The sequence below is a fragment of the Planococcus citri genome, chromosome 1, assembly GCF_950023065.1.
Source record: "Planococcus citri chromosome 1, ihPlaCitr1.1, whole genome shotgun sequence".
Classification (NCBI taxonomy): domain Eukaryota; kingdom Metazoa; phylum Arthropoda; class Insecta; order Hemiptera; family Pseudococcidae; genus Planococcus; species Planococcus citri.
The window spans coordinates 90,708,992-90,725,487 of NC_088677.1; the positions used below are offsets into that span (position 1 = coordinate 90,708,992).

General features: G+C 45.1%; 1 protein-coding gene across 4 annotated transcripts in view; it reads left to right on the forward strand.

Moving 5' to 3' along the window:
* Positions 1 to 775: 775 nt before the first annotated feature.
* Positions 776 to 16,496, forward strand: part of LOC135841058 (dual specificity calcium/calmodulin-dependent 3',5'-cyclic nucleotide phosphodiesterase 1-like) — a 71,979-nt gene continuing 56,258 nt past the window's right edge. For 2 of the 4 annotated variants that reach the window (XM_065357850.1, XM_065357859.1), the window contains exons 1-2: positions 776 to 1,155; positions 1,415 to 1,703. In XM_065357850.1, coding sequence (XP_065213922.1) covers positions 1,457 to 1,703 — 247 coding nt within the window. In that variant the 5' untranslated portion in view covers positions 776 to 1,155; positions 1,415 to 1,456. The remainder of the gene's footprint in view (positions 1,156 to 1,414; positions 1,704 to 16,496) is intronic. The other 2 variants (XM_065357876.1, XM_065357882.1) reach the window with 1 other exon arrangement.

Consider the following 16,496-nt stretch of genomic DNA (forward strand, 5'->3'; position numbering starts at 1 on the left):
GACAACGTTCTACCAATCATACCTACTCGTGTGAATATTTTCCGCGTTTCCAACCTTCATTTTGTACTCGTAACAAACAAACTTTCTTCGGACTACTGCATACCTTTACCTACCTACGCGTATTTCTCAGCACGTTGTATGTAACTCGTGTATGTGTAATGTGTATTCAAGTCTAATGTAAGTACGAGTATACACTATACATACTACTACTCGTAGTATGTACGAGTAGCTACGAATACATTTATACCTATATTGTGTAAATAGAGGTATCTATGGCTAGGTGTACCTATACGCATACTCAATATCCATAAATAGGTAGGTAGGTAGGTAGGTAGGTACCTATTACCTACGGGGACATTTACTAAGTACATGCAGTATCATCGGCCTCTTACTCGTAGATACATACAGTTTAACGAGTGCGGTTGTTGTTGCCAATGGATGGATGGATGGGTTGCTGGAGGAGGGCAACCAACGACACTGTGGATAGAGGAAAGCACGACCAGCGAAAGGAAAACGTTGAAAAGCGCATGCGTTTCGCTATTCTTCGTCGTCTCCGCCGACGCTGCGGCTACGGCTGCGGCTGCTCGTATCCTCTTTATCCTCCCCCGCACTCGCCTCCTACCCCTTCGCTCGTCTCATCGCTTCGCCTGTTTGCGCTGCTGCTGATGCTGGCGTTGCTGTCTTGGTCGTCATCGTCGTCGTCGCCGCCGCCGCCGCCTCCGCCGCTTGCGCTTTTTTCCGAAATAACACGCTCGCTATTTCGGAGACGGTCTGATGCCATACCTTAATTCTAGCTGAACAGTCACATGGTTTATCATCGCGTGATAGGGCCTCCTCGTTTCGCAAATCGCTCTCGTAATTAGTGTGATAAAAGCCGACTTGTTTTTTTTTGCGCCGCTTCTTTTTAGTAATTTTAAAAACCGACCATATATTCTGTAGAGACTGTTTTCGCTGTTTCGTCATTTTTCAAGTTGCCATTTCTTCGTGTTTTTTTTTTATTATTATTATTACGTATTATTATTATTTTTTTTTTTTACGAAAATCAATTTTTGCTCGCGTTTTTACGTTACCTATTGACTGTTGAAAATCTAGTATCTTGTCGCCGCTTCTCGTAAATCGAGTTTTATTTCAACTTTTCTCGTTCACCCTATTTACGTAGGTACCTACATATATTACGTCGGTATATATATTTTTTTAAGCGATCGTCTTATTTCGCTATTTTACGTTTTTGTTTTTCTTCTTCGTTTTGTTGTTGTTGTTATTGTTGTTTTTTGGTCCTTTTTCTATTTTTTCTCGTCATTTTTTTGCTATCGAATTCTACTCGTACATGCATATGTACATACCTACCTCCCTTCCACTTGGCTAATCGCTGTCCTTTTGTTGTTGTTGTTGTTGTTGCTGCTGTTGGTTCCAGCGATAAAATTGAACTCGCCGTTGACAAAAGTAGATTTACATCATGGAAGAAGACAATTCGCCGGAAAAAGAGCAACGTCAACGATTCACCGATGATAATGACGACGACGACGACGACGGCAACGGAGGAGATGATGACGACGACGACGACGACGACGATGATGATGATGATGATGATGATGACGACGACAATGAGCCATCAACGGAAACCAAAACCACAAATGTTACAACGCAGAACCGCGTATCAACGACCACTACTTTTCGACTGGATGGAGATACCTACACGATCGGTAAGTAAATACCTATAGCAGATTAAGATTTACGTAGATATCGTACGAGTACTTACTCGTGGGTTATTAGTACGTCATATACATATACTCGTACGAGTAATAGATACCTAGGTATTGGTGCAGTGGTTGGGTAGTTAGGTGTCGACGAGTATTACGACTACGAGGATACGAGGATACGAGGATACTGATCGAGTAGCGAGTAGCGAGCGTCTGCCGTCTGCCGTCTGCCTGTGGCCAGGGCCTTCCAGTTAGGCGCTAGATTGTCACGTTCCCAAACTGCAATGTCGAACGCGATGGGCGATGGGTTGCAGTTGCTTTATTCGTATCATCGCATTAGCATTCGCATTATTCCCGCTGACGCTTGACGCTTGACGCTTGACGTTGACCAGTGAGCATACTTGGAGTGTGACACTGCCTTTGACGTCCGTTGTCGCCCGTCACTTGGACGATCAACATGACGCGACGCGTGACGTCGCACGTGACTCGGCGTGGTATGGATTGAAGTTTGCCAAATTCGCGAGAACCGAGATCGCTTTTGGCTTTTTAAACAAACGCACGCTGAATCGTTGAGGTAGGTAAATATGTAGGTACACCTGCCAGTAGGCTCTATGGCCATTTCAGTGATGGACGCTTCCGCTTACCTACCGCATACTCGTATATACGGGTTACGGGTGTCAGTGTCTATTCCGTATCGCCATTCGCCAACCAAAATTCCTAACGAAAAAATTGCTGCCGCATCTTGTACCTACCTATACGTATACTTACTACCTATCTACGTTATAATGCTTATTAGTACGTCCGGCGACGGCGACGGCGACGGCGACGGCGACGGCGGCCGCACCCAGCTCACTTCCTATCGTATACGTATACCTACATACGTAATTCGTAATTGAGCAGCATACAAACGAAAACAATTACAGCAAAATGCAAAATGTACATACGCGTACGCGTACGCGTAGTACCTAATGACGAATGAAAAGAAAGAACTCGAATCCTTATTTTTTTATGTAGGTACCTACCTATTTATGATAAATTTTTTCAATGACTGCCACTGCCACTGCCATCGCCATCGCCATCGCCGTCGTTGTCGTCATTATTCTTGCACAATACAGCGGCGGGCAAGTTACGTATATAAGGCGCTAATTAAATATTAAACGGTAATAACTCGAATTTAAAAACGTCAGACGGTGACACGTGATGCGTGCTTTATTATTCATGAGAAGCTTCGCTCGTCGTCTCTACCGCGTTATGCGATGCGATGCCATGCGATGCCATGCCATGCCATAACTCTTCTCTACACTACACGAATGGATACCCCTTACCTACGTACGTACTTACGCAGGTATATTCGTAAGTCGAGCTGGGAACTAAGGGTGCATGCCCGATGCCCGATGTCTGATGCCCAAGTATCTACGATAGTATGCCAGTGTACATTCGTATCTAATTTAAAATATAAATGCTCGACTCGACTCGAAGTCGAAATGGTGGATTAGCGTGTTAAGGTCAACATGTGTGGGTACGGCTGGTAGATATGAGCGCTAACTATACGAATACTCGACTAGCACTTGGAGAGGATTCGTGAATAATATTGTATGTACAGGTGGTAGTAGTGAGTATCTATGTACTACCTACACTCTTAAGTCTCAGTTTAAGCATACCGTGCTTGGCTTGGCGTGGCGTGGCGTGGCGTGGCAGACTACGCGAAAGAATAAAATTGTTCGGTGTCTTATGCCTGCAAGTTTGCAAAAAATTCGGTCGCGCCGAGTATGGAAATTCTAAACAAAAATACGCCGCCATACTAATCTCAGGCGTTGTTGCGAGGCAGCGATTTGGTGATTTGAAAATTTTGTCACGCGGTGTTTGCACTACTACTTCTACTCGAGTAGGTGCGTAATTTCAAAGTCGCAGGTCGCAATACTCGTACTCGTACTCGTAATGCGCTGAACGTGGATACCTATGTACGTACAAGTGGGTAGCAGTGGGTACACGAGTAAAATAAACGAATGTTGAACGCGTACGCGTACGCGTACACGCGAATATCTAGGTGTATAGGTACCTTACGTTAGTTGTAAGAAGTTGAAATACCTATAGGTAGAGTTACCGTACATTTACGTTACGTATGTATAGAGGCGTGGGTGTACAATGTAGGTACATATATGGGGGGAGGGGTGTAGGTAGAGGAGAAAAGTCGCAATTTGTCGTACTGTTTACACAGATGCGAATACCGAATGCCGAATCCCTAATGTTGAATTACGGCTTACGGCTTACGACTTACGACATATGGGATAAAAACTATGTAGCTTGGTACCTCTACACACGTAATACGAATATACATATGTACACATGTAGGTACTAGGTAATAGGTATACGACGCGACGTGCGATGTACTCGTACCATAACTCGCAGTAGCGCCGAAGCAGTTGCACGTCGAGTCGTTAATGTTGATGCGACTGGCGAGACGAGGCCAAGTTGATATACGAATATGTCTGATGTAACTTGAGTACAGGTAGGTAGGTAGGTAGGTAGGTAGGTACAAATATTTTTATACATACAGGGTTCCCAGAAATATCGCCAACCACTAAAAAAGTTTTCTACCAAAATACTCGGCTTGGTCACAGTGAATGATACGAGTACGCGTAATAATGATAGCGCATGATTGGTTGTTGGCCGGACTGGAGAGATAACATTCCACCAATCATACGCGTCTACATAATTACGAGTATTTAACCGTTCACGTTGCCAACCTATATTTTTAATGAAAAACTTTCTTAGGGGTGCTCGATATTTCTGGGCACCCTGTATACGTAGGTACGACAAGGACGAGTATACCGTGCCCATTGCAACTTGGACAATCGAGTATTTTTCACATACTTTGTACGATAGAAATCATCGCGGGGCTGGTCACCGTCTACCGTCTACCGAACGGTAAAAATTTTCTAGATACGAGTACTCACTCGTAGGTAGCCCGGGTACACACAAAGTCACAGGCTAATACGAGTACGAGTACGAGTACGAGACGAGACGAGTAGCAGTAGATACGTTCAGATGCCTACCTATACCTATACGGCTATACTTACCTAGCTATTTAGATGATGGTAATTTAGGCTAGTAGATAAAGGGTACGCCACGCCGCGCCGCGCGATGCTCACTTTTCATAATCGATAGGTATGCGCCATGTGGCACACGGCACAGCGCGTATGTCGACTAAATTAAACAAAGTGTCGTGTCCAGTCGAACCAACGCTACAGCTACTCGTACAACGAGAAAACCAATCGAAAAATAAAACTCATCGCCATCGCCATCGCCATCGGCATCGGCATCGGCATCGTAGTATTCCGTTCACCACGAGGAGGGGTGACGCGACGCGACGCGACGCGACGTGACGTTATCGATTTATCAAAACTGTAAAATTGAGTGGTACTTACCAAGTAGGTACCCTAAATGTGTGGTAGTAATTACGAGATGGGCAGTTAGCGAGCGGTACGTACCTCTACCTACCTACCCTCTACTACGAGTACAATGCCAATACCAATACCTGTCGTGACGTAACACTCGAGACACAGACACGACTACGACTACGGCTACGTACCGAAGGGAGAAAAACGGCTGATCCAAATGCCTGCTACCTGTACCTTAGTGCCCACAGACAAACTTCTTCTTTCAATACTTACGAGTACTTACCTACCTAGCGTAGTTGCCAAAAAAAAACAAAAATGAAAAATGAGGAGGGAGGGAGGAGGGGGGAGAGAGAAGAAAACAATACGTCGGGTCGTACTCGTATGTACATGCACCTAGACCTACCTATTACCCGTCGCCGCGCCGCCGTCGAGTGATGAGGAGAACTCGCTGTGCAAGTTTACGTACGTAGCCAGTTGCCAGTTGCCGGTTGGTTTACGTATTAGAATTTGTTCAGCCCACTGCGATGTTGACTGAAGCCTGCAGCCTGCAGGTAGAATTAGAAATATGTACATGTACATAGAGGTATACATACGAGTATTGTACCCACAGCTACGTACGTGTAGTAAATGCCTTGTGTACGGGAGGATATACGTACTTAAGTAATGTGTACCGTGTATGGTAGGTACATTGTGAGCTAAAGCTGACAGTTGTTGGCAGTTTTCGCTTCGCGTAATTTTCAAGACGCCTACGATTATTCTTTACGCTTCCGTAAACGTAGCCTCATACGTAATGCGTATACGAGCAGATATTTAGTCGCAGCCGCAGCCGCAGTCACTTGGCAATAACTTTTAATATGATGTGTCGTCGTCGTCGTCGTCGGTTGTACGTGAGTGAAAATTTCCAATTACAATGCTCAAAGCTACGACTAACAGCGGACCATGAGGCGTGAGAGAACGAAAGCACGAGGGTAAAAGCAGCCGCGCCGCGCCGCGCCGCGCCGGTGTCCGGCAGCTACGACTTACGAGTATTTACGATTACAACATTACAACGTGCATTTTACTTTTGCTATGCTACTCGTCGGTACCATAACGTAAGCCTGCGTCGCTTCGTCACATGTGAACAACTCAGCACCACACGTATCGCGTAAGCGTAATACGAGGAGTATGTTCGCACGCGTTGGCATTTACGACTCGCAGTATTACGCAATGTGCGTAGATTTTATGTTCCCACTACGTACATAATGGTCGCCTTCGCCTTCGCCTTCGCCTTCGCAACTTGTTCGATTTCACTGAAATTTTCATATGTACGAGTAGGTACGACGAGTACATAGGCTACACGTAGGTTTTATGTATGTAGTACAAGTAGACATACGTACTTACGCATCCACGCAAATCCGCCAACCCACAACTAAACCACTTCGGTTGTTCCTGCTCGTAGATAACGCATACGCATACGCATACGCATACGCATACGCAACCGTACTGTTGTACGAGTACCTATTTCAACAGCATGTTAATAGAATTGCATAACCAGTTTGCCGTAAATACGCGACGCGACTTTTTCGTTGGTTTGGGTATTCTTCCGTCACGCGTCCGGCGTCCGGCGTCATCGTCGAAATGAGACGAAAACGTCATCTAGCATCTCAATTTCGCTCACTTTTCTTCGTTATTAATTACTAATCAATACGTATCGCTATTATTACAAATATTATCGTATTATTACTCGTATTACCTACGAGTAACTGCGTACTTATTTTGTCTCCCAACACACGAGCATTTCTTTCTCGAGTCTTATGAAATAGAGACGAGTTGTGAAATTGTCACGCGTTTCGCGTTTCGCGTTTCGCGTTTCGCGTTTAGTTGCCAAAAGTTGCCCAAGTTTGAAGGCTCATTTTATAACGGAACTGAACTTTTCTCGGCGAAAAGTCAACTTACGTGTAGGACAAATTAAGTGCCTGTGTAAAACGTGAGAAATACCGTGTAAACATTTTTTTTTTTTTTAATACGGCGGCGGCGGAGACCTTTTCACATATTTTTTCCCCCGACAAACTCTCTTTAAAAAGTCAATTTGGAAACCCTAACACTCGTGACGCCAAGTACTCGTACGAGTATAAACGTTGGCCAAACGGATTCGATTGATAATGCAAATACGTATGTACAAATATTATCATTTATCAGCTTATTTGTTCGATCCGACCACGCCGATTCACTCGCTGCACGAGCTAGGTGCTACTGTAGCGTTGTAGCCTGGCCAGCGGCCGGTCTTGTTGAAAAGGAGAAGGTGCGGCGCGGTGCGTCGAATGGTGGTTCGGTTGTGGTAATGTCAATGTCGATAAACGGCCAACGGGTCGCCGAAGGCAGAAAAATGACTTTGTATTAGAAAAATTGTTTGCAATATGAGACCTATGTCTCCGTGCCTCTGTGCCTCGCCCTGCCCCACCGCTCCGTGTAATCGCCAAATTCTACCGTAGATATGTACTCGTATGGTACGCGCTGCAGGCCGCAGGCAGGCAGGCGGGCTTTGCTCGGTAGCTATGGCTGTGGCTGTGGCTGTGGCTGTAGCTAACGTTGTGACGAATCACCCTCGTTGAGACGTCGACGTCTGCAATCGAATTACCTACGAAAATTATAACTAGCGGCAATTGCGGCGTAAATGATGGCGCTGTCGTTGGCGTGCCTCACGCCGCGCCGCGCCGCGCCGACACACTTTTTGTTCGCTACATTTTTGTGATGGCGCTAGCGCTACTGCTAGTAGCTGAATGGCGGAATGGCCCCTGCGGAGTCGGTGTCGGTGGCTGTATAATTGGCGTAATATTCGCGCAGTGTTGTTTCATTTCAGCGAAGAGTAGGTACATGTAGGAATTTGTACCTACGAGATGTACCTACTCACTCGTAGTAATCGTCCTAATCGTCTAAAGGAATTCGGTAGGCGCGAGACGATCGTACTGGTACTGGTACTCGTACTTGTATCAATCTACGAGTATGTACGTGCGAGTATATAGTTAATCGGATTCGGCGTTTGCATTCGCTATAAACCTGCGCAGTTTCCTTCCTACCTATGGGCAAGGTTGGTCTTGGTACGTTGGTAGTTAAGTATGCAGCTTACGTTGCGTTTGCTCATCCAACGTCCGCGCTCGATTAATGAAAAGGTGACGGTGACGGTGACGGTGACATCGCAATAACCCGCTGCTGCCGCTGCTGCTGCCGCTGCCGCCACGCGCGCCGCTCTCAGGAGTGCCTACTCACGATCCGCGATCCGCTTATGTAGCTTAGGTACACATGCCTAATTGCCTACTCATACACAATACGAGCAGGTGCATGTACACAGAAGCAAAGACAACGGCATTTACTACTACGAGTAATAAGTACCTGTATATACAATATACATATTGCATTGCCTATTCGCTATCCACTATCCACCATCCACCATCCGCTAGGTACGCAATAACCAACCCAACGCGAACGTACACACTACACACTACACACTACACAGTACACGCGCACACATTAATGTAGACCTGTTCGATTTACGCAGCTAAAACATTTACGCGATCGTATCCCACGGCATTTCACCGCGTCCTTAAACATTTTATTACTTATGCATGCGTATTGCGTATTGCGTATTGCGTAATAGTCGCACTCGAGTACCTAGTCAGGTAGGTAGGTATGTACGATAAAACCAACAGGCAAGAATTCAAGTTAAGCTGTCTTAGTAGGTGTGGTACCTGTGCATAAACGAGTAGGTACAGATACACGTACGAGTAAGATGAAATTTCCAACAGTGCAGGGCTACAGAAAGACATTATAGGCCAATAGGTACGAGTAAATATACTGGTTGGTACTTGGTAGGTAGGTAGGTAGGTAGGTAGGTAGGTGGTGGTTGGTGGTTGATAATCGTGGTAACATTGGAAAAGTCGAAAGAAAAAACTGTCGTAGGTATAGGTATATGTACAGTAAAACCTCGATAAGTGCAAACTCAAGGGACAGGAAAAATTATTGCACTTATCGAGTTTTTCACTTGAAGAGGTTTGCACTTAGCAAGGTTATTTTCCCACAATTTGCACTTATCGAGGTAAACAAATCACAAAGGTTAAATTCTCCAGCAAGTTCCATTGCCTATGTAATTTTGCACTTACAGAGGTGAAACGTACAGCAACTTGCAATTATAGAGGTTAGGTTCACCTACAATTTCTATTGTATAGGTAGGTTTTGCACTTATAGAGGCAAAGCGAACAGCAACTTGCACTTATAGAGGTTAAATTCACCAACAATTTCTATTATAGAGGTAATTTTGCACTTATAGAGGTGAAACGTACAGCAACGTGCTCTTATAGAGGTAAAAGTGCTTTCTACTACCAAAAAATTGTTGCACTTATCGAGGTTACTATTTGCACTTATGAAGGTGAATTTACATGGTAAATTGACTGTAGGGACCGGGGATTATATTTTTGTTGCACTTAACGCGAATTTGCACTTATTGAGGTTGCACTTATCGAGGTTTTACTGTATGTACTTATCTGCGACTCTGCGCGCGGCTGAATGAGGAAGAAATTGAAGAAACGGAAGCGTCTTAGCTCGCTCGCTTCAGTTACCATAGGTTATTATTGGATATAGCAGTCGTCGTCGTCGTCGTCGTCGACCAAGTAGGTACCGCCAGCTAATAATACCCCAATACCAGTAGGTACGCAGAGTACGCGGAGGCAACGGCATACGCACAGGGTGCGGCGTCGCGCGCCGTACACTTACCTTATCATATTCGTTCGATAACGGAAACGAATAACCCTTTTGAGCGGCGGCTCGAGTCGGCGAGATGAGGCGAGCAACCATAGCGAAGCTGCATCCTGCGAAAAGGGTCTACCGATAAAGAGGTTGAATGTATAACACGCGCGCGTTTTTCCTTTTTTCAAAAAACGAACGAAAGAAAACACAACGCAATTTGCGTCGTTCGCCTCGTGCCACGCCACGCCATGCCACGCCATGCCGCTCGCCTGCATTTCATCACCAACACCAACATCAACACCATCACCATCGCCATCGCCATCAGCATTACCACCGCTGGATGCGAGATGGGTTTTTTCGTTTCACCGCCACACCACCTCCTAAGGTCGTGGTAATTTTTACGTCGAATCGTCGTCATCGTCGTCGTCGTCGTCGTACGCTTCGAGAACTTCGCATAATAAAAAGACAGAAAATAAGCGAAAATGGATTTGGAATTTTAAATTCCAACTTCTTTTCTTTCTTTCTTTCTTTCTTTCTTTCTTTCTTTCTTTCTTTCTTTCTGCTTTCCTTCCTTCCTTCCTTCCTTCCTTCCTTCCTTCCTTCCTTCTTTCTATCCCTCTTGCGCGTTCTTTATTAACATTCGATAAGTTTCGATCAAAAGCTATTATACGAGTTGGTAGATATTCTTTTCATCGCCGTCTTCACGTCGACCCGTTTCTTTTTTGCGCGGTCTATTCGATTAGTAGTATCTATATGTAGATGGGTGGGGGGGGCGGCGCTGCGCGGCGGGGGTAACGACTGGCTAATGGTTTGCAAGTACTCGCGAACGCACGTTCGAATTATTCACAGCTACTGGGTGCACAAGCACGGTTGAGTCGAGTTACACGTCTTCGGGAGCGAGTGCAAAGTACGAGTACGTGTGTGTCGATAATTCGTCCGCAGGCGCAGGTAGGTAACGGCCAACAGGCGAACCGTGATTTTTGATGGCGCTCTGACGCTCTGACCGAGGCGAGTTGCAAATTTCCGTTCTGATTCGCAAGTTGTTTGCCATAGGAGTTAGTTATCAGCGTTGCCCGTATATAGAAATATCGCCAACACCATCAAACATCCCCCGTGCCTTGATACGAATTTTTCCCAATTTCGACGCAGCATCACCCACCTCGTTACGGAATGGAATGGGATGGGAAAGAAGAGAAGGATGGAGGAGGAGCAGCAGCAGCAGCAGCAGCAGCAGCAGCAGTAGCAGGAGAAGGGAGAAAGCGAGTGAGCGAGTAGAAAAATTTCCTTTTTAATGCTTCGTACTCGGTGATCATTATTTCAACCACTGCTGGTTTGTTTCGAAGCTAATCGAAGCCTAAATTTTTATTCCTGGCGCAGAACCCGCTGATAGTATTTTTGGTGGAAATTCTACCGGCAATCGCATGCTCGTAAACTATAGGGTCTAAGCATTTATCCGACTATATTTTTCTTACCTTCGTGCGGACGTGCCAAAAAAAATTATCACCCCAAATGGGGAAGACTTTCCCCGAACATCGGACAAAGATGCAAAAGAACGAATAACTTTCTCGTTTCGACGTTCGCTTAAGAGCGTTTGGAGAAAGCTAAATTTCCGTTTTCGTTTCTTTAGTCGAATTCATCCCTCCAAACCGTGGCCCGTGGCCGTATCTATTCGATAGCATTTTTCTCAATTATACGTTGTACAGTACATACGTACGCGAATACCAAAATAATCATCTTCCGAAGAGGGGCAAGAGCGGTGAAAAAATATACATATTATGTACCTAGATAAATACGTAATAGTGCGACCTCGTCGACGTTTCAGCTTTTAAAGGATAGAATAACGATAACGATAACGATAACGAACGATCCTACATAGGCAATTTCTTTCTCGTTTGTTGCGGAACGATTGGAGACAAAATGTTGATTGCTGGCGCAGAACCCGCTTACTTTCGTCGAGTTGGTACCTACTCGTAGTCGTATTTCTCATCACATTCGCAAGTCGCAACCGCGCGTTCACGTACCATACGATAAAATATTCATTTCCGGTTAGGTGTACTTTCTCGTTTTCCGCAATACGTGCCTCGCCATGTTTTTGCGTTTTTTGTTCGAGAGATGTACGAGTAGGTACGAGCGACGCGACGCGGCCATCGTCGTAATTCGCGTGAGAAATGATTCGATCAACGATCGGTCCATCGAGCACCCGTGCTTTCGAGCGACGCGACGCGACGCAACGAGTGAGATAGTGAGAGTGAGCGATTTATTTTGCGTTTCACGTAATCGCGCTGGTTTTTCACCCCATTTTTTACTCGTAGACATACTCGTAATTAGGTAGGCAGCTAGGCACCTATCGTTAGCGCTAACGGCGCGGCGTGGAGCTTCGCCTATTTACGAGTAATTACCTACGACTACTCTCATGTTCTCGCCTCAGCCTCAGCCTCAGTCTCACGTTTAGTACATGACTCGTATTACGTATGTGCAACTATTCGGTGCGGCGTGCGGCGTACGGCTCTATATTACCGCTTTGAGATTAATTTTCATTTTTTAGACTAAAAAACGTACGGTTCTGATCCGACGCGACGCTTACGCTTTCGTAAAGCGTACGCATACACCGTACATATTCAGTCAGTCAGTCGGAAGTAGAGATGGGCGAAGGGCAGATGAGGGCAGAGGGTGAAACGTGAAAGACGTCGAGTTAAGATGTCGGGTCGCGTCACAGTTGCAAACGAGCGAAGGGAAAAATAATTTTTCCAAACGAATGAAAAACGAGTAGCCATTAAAGATAATAGCTTCGGTTTTCGCCAGCGCCAGCGCCGGCACAAGAAAAATCACGTATCGTGACGACGCCGACGACGTGACGGTGGGCAGGGACGGCGAAGGAAAACCGGGGTGATTACGTTTCCGTGCCACTTGCTATAGCTACGTACATATTCGTATGTGCGTACCTACCTACCTACCTACCTACCCTCCTCTCTTACTAGAGCACTCATACTCGTACGTACGACGTATATCTGTACATAGGTACACAAATAAGTGTGTAATATAGATACCTACTAAATTATATGTAGGCTAGTAGCTGCCCGTCTGAACCTACTAAGTAGTATAACCTAATCTACGATGGCCGATGGTCGTCGTACTTATGGGTAGGTGCGGTAGGTACCTAGTAGGTAGTAGGTAGTAGGTAGTACATACGTGCGTATCTACGCGAGCATGGGAGGACGGTATTTGCCGCAGCCGAGGCACGGCACGGCAGGGCAGGGCAGGGCAGGGCACGGCACTGCGCTCACAGTGATATATGTGTATTATACTTAAGGCGCCTGCCGTTCGACTTTGACATTCTTTCCTTAACGTCTAACGTCCAAAACCATAAACAATCAATCTTCGTCAATCAACCGTAATCGATACGATATTTGATAGCGCCGTGTATCGTGTATCGTGTATAGCTGCCCAAAACACGCCGCCATCGCGCTCGCTTCGTATTTCTATTTTCTGTTCGTGTACGTGTAGCTGAGCTTTCTTCGCATACGCTTACGCTGTACGCTGTACGGTGTACATACATGTGTAGCCGAAGCGAAATATCCGCACGAACCTACGTACTTGAAGCCAAGCCACGCCATATACTCGTACTTTGCAATGTCACGAGCAATCAATTTGAAAATGTGTCTGATCCGAGGTTCGCTTCTACGAGTACACATTTATGTGTAATTGCGACTTTTTAAGGCGCGGTCACTTCACAAGCACATGCACATGCACATGCACATGCACACCCTCTTCCCCATGAATATGCGAAATATTTTTGTACCTAGGCCTAGGTACCTCCTCTCGCTCGGTGGCGAAGTGGGTTGAGCCACGGCTTTCTGAACGAGAGGTCGTGGGTTCAAATCCCGCAATCCCGCTAGAGACGCAGGCGTTAACGTGTAATGTATAGGCCTACAATGTATGTACATTGTAGCGCATTTAACATCTATTACACGTTAAGCTCCGAGCACCAGAACAGCAGAGGCAACAGAAATGCACGCAATCTGTTGCCGGTTGCCGGTATCAAAAAGCTGTAACTGGTTGAGCAACTATAGGTAGCGGACAGCGGTGATTACGGAACTCAGGGTTGTAAGAACCCGGCTAGTGATGTATGAGCTACGTACTTCGTAGATAGCGTAGAAAGCAACGGGAAACTACTACGTGAAAGCTCAAAACAACGTCGATTCCCCAGAATAATCGCAGTCGCATATACTCGTAGGCATTCGCCTCACCCTGTCAGGGTACCACAAAAATGCCATTTCCAATGTCCTGTAAAAGGACGAGGTACCTCCTATATGTAGGTAGGTAGGTACGCATTCGTATTTTGTAGAGACCTACGAGCTCGAGCGCTCGTAAAGTAGCCACGCAGTGTCAGCCAAAAAAATACGTATATCGGTTCTTCTTACTCGTATTTTATACAACAACTTTCTTACGCACACGGCAATCTTGTATTCGTAAGTAGAAAAAAGCCGTGCCATCTTCTTCACACAACCCGCCGCCGACGTACTGACTCGAAAAAAGAACCGAAAAATTTTCTTTTTAATAAGCTTTCTCGATATTTTCTCGAATGTTTATAAATTTGCCTACTCAGTTTGCCGTAAATAAGAAGCGCATTTTTCTTCAAAAATCGCCGATCAAAATATTTGGTCAAATCGAGTGGAATTTTTGGTCCCGTCGGGTTTTTTGGGACAGCGAATTCATTTCCGGTGTCCGATTGCCGCTGCCGCCGCCACGACGTTTCCTTTTGCTGGAAATTTGCCATTTTTTCGACTCAAAATGGCCTGGAAAATATAGATACGTTGAATTTCGCATTTTTTTTTTAAACGACATTTTCCGACTAATTTGAGCAGGATGAATCCAAAAATGACGTTTGTTTCGCGATCGGACTCGTATTCGGCAAAATAGTCGAAATTTCTCACTGAAGCAGCGTCCTAGGACACGAATGAACACCACATTTCGACTTGGCGACCACAAATTAGTCCGACACTTTCCCCTTGAAAAGCGGTCGAGCGGTTGTTTCTCGAGTGTTAATAAAATTGCCTACCCAGTTTGCCGTAAATACGAAGCGCATTTTTCTGCGCAAAATCGCAGATCGAAACGTGGTCAAATCGAGTCGAATTTTCGGTTACGGTTTTTTTGGTGAGTGGGGGGGGGGGGGACGGCGAATTCATCTCATTTTTTGTACTCGAAATGAGCTGGAAAAAAGTTGTCGAAGTTGCATTTTTTTTAAACGACGTTTTCCGACTAATTTGAGCACGATGAATGCAAAAATGACGTTCGTTCTGCGATCGCGCGGACTCGTATTGGGCGAAATAGTCGCAATTTTTCACCGAAGCAGCGTCCCTCTACAGTCTACACAAATGGAAACCAGATTCGGACTCGGCGACTTCGAATCAGTCGAAAACGACTCTTTACTCGATTTTTTTGGAAATCAAAAAAATCCCAAAAATGCAAAGGGGTTACGTTGGCGCATTTTTTTGGGGAAAAAAACTTTTAATCGACGATCGAGTTGAAAATTTGACTAGAGATGTTTGTCGAGACGGCGAATTTAATTCCGGTGTCAGATTGTCGCCACGACACTTCCCTCTGCCAAAATGTGTTTTTTTTTCTTTGTTCAAAAATGGCCAGAAAATGCGGTCGAAATAATCAGTGTTGGCAAAACGAAATTATTTCGTTTTGTAAAACGTTAAAAAAACGCAAAACGAAACGAAAACGAAACGAAATATGGACCAGGAGAAAAACGTAATGATGAAAACGAAACGTTTTAAAAACTTGCGTTTTAAAAACGAATTCTCCTGAAGGCAAAACGTTATTTTTTTCGATTTTTTTCGTTTTCATTTCGTTTCGCCTTTTTTCATTTCGTTTCACCTTTTTTTAGTTTCGTTTTACCCGTTATTATAAGGCATAACGTTATTTCAAAGTATAACGAAATGAAAACGAAAAAATTTGAGCAAAAGTGAGGAAAACAATTTTATTTTAGGCAAAACGAAATGAAAACGAAATAGAAAAAGGCATAACGCGAAACGTAATGAAAAAAAATCTTAGGCATAACGAAAACGAAACGAAACGAATTGCTTCTCCATTTTACATAACGTTATGAAAAACGAAACGAAATTAATTTCGTTTTGCCAATACTGGGTCGAATTTTGCATTTTTAACGACGTTTTCTCACTAATTAGCGGTCACCGCGCGGGCGCGCAAAAATGTCGTTCATTATTCAATCGGATTCGTACTTTGTGAAATATCGTTAGTTGCAATTCCTCAGGGTAGCAGCTGAGGAGACCCGTGACTCAAACATTGCCCAGAACCAGATACACGCTCGGCCGTCGCCCCGTCGGCGTCGGCGACTCGGCATTATTCCATCCAAAGAACCGTTCGAAAAGTGGAAGGAACATATTCTCCGGTGTGTCAATAAAATTGCCTAACCAGTTTGCCGTAAATACGATATCGCGCATTTTTCCCTTAAAAATCGCTCTTGGAAAATCGCGTCAAATCGAGTGGTGGAATTCTTGGTTCCGGCGAATTCATTTCCGGTTTCTGATGCTGCCGACGCGACGCGCGACGGCACGCGGCGCTTCCTTTTGTACGTATTTAATATTGTACTCGTAGGTGTAGGCTGCAGCCGCAGGTACTGAAAATGACTCTTATTTTGGCTCGAAAA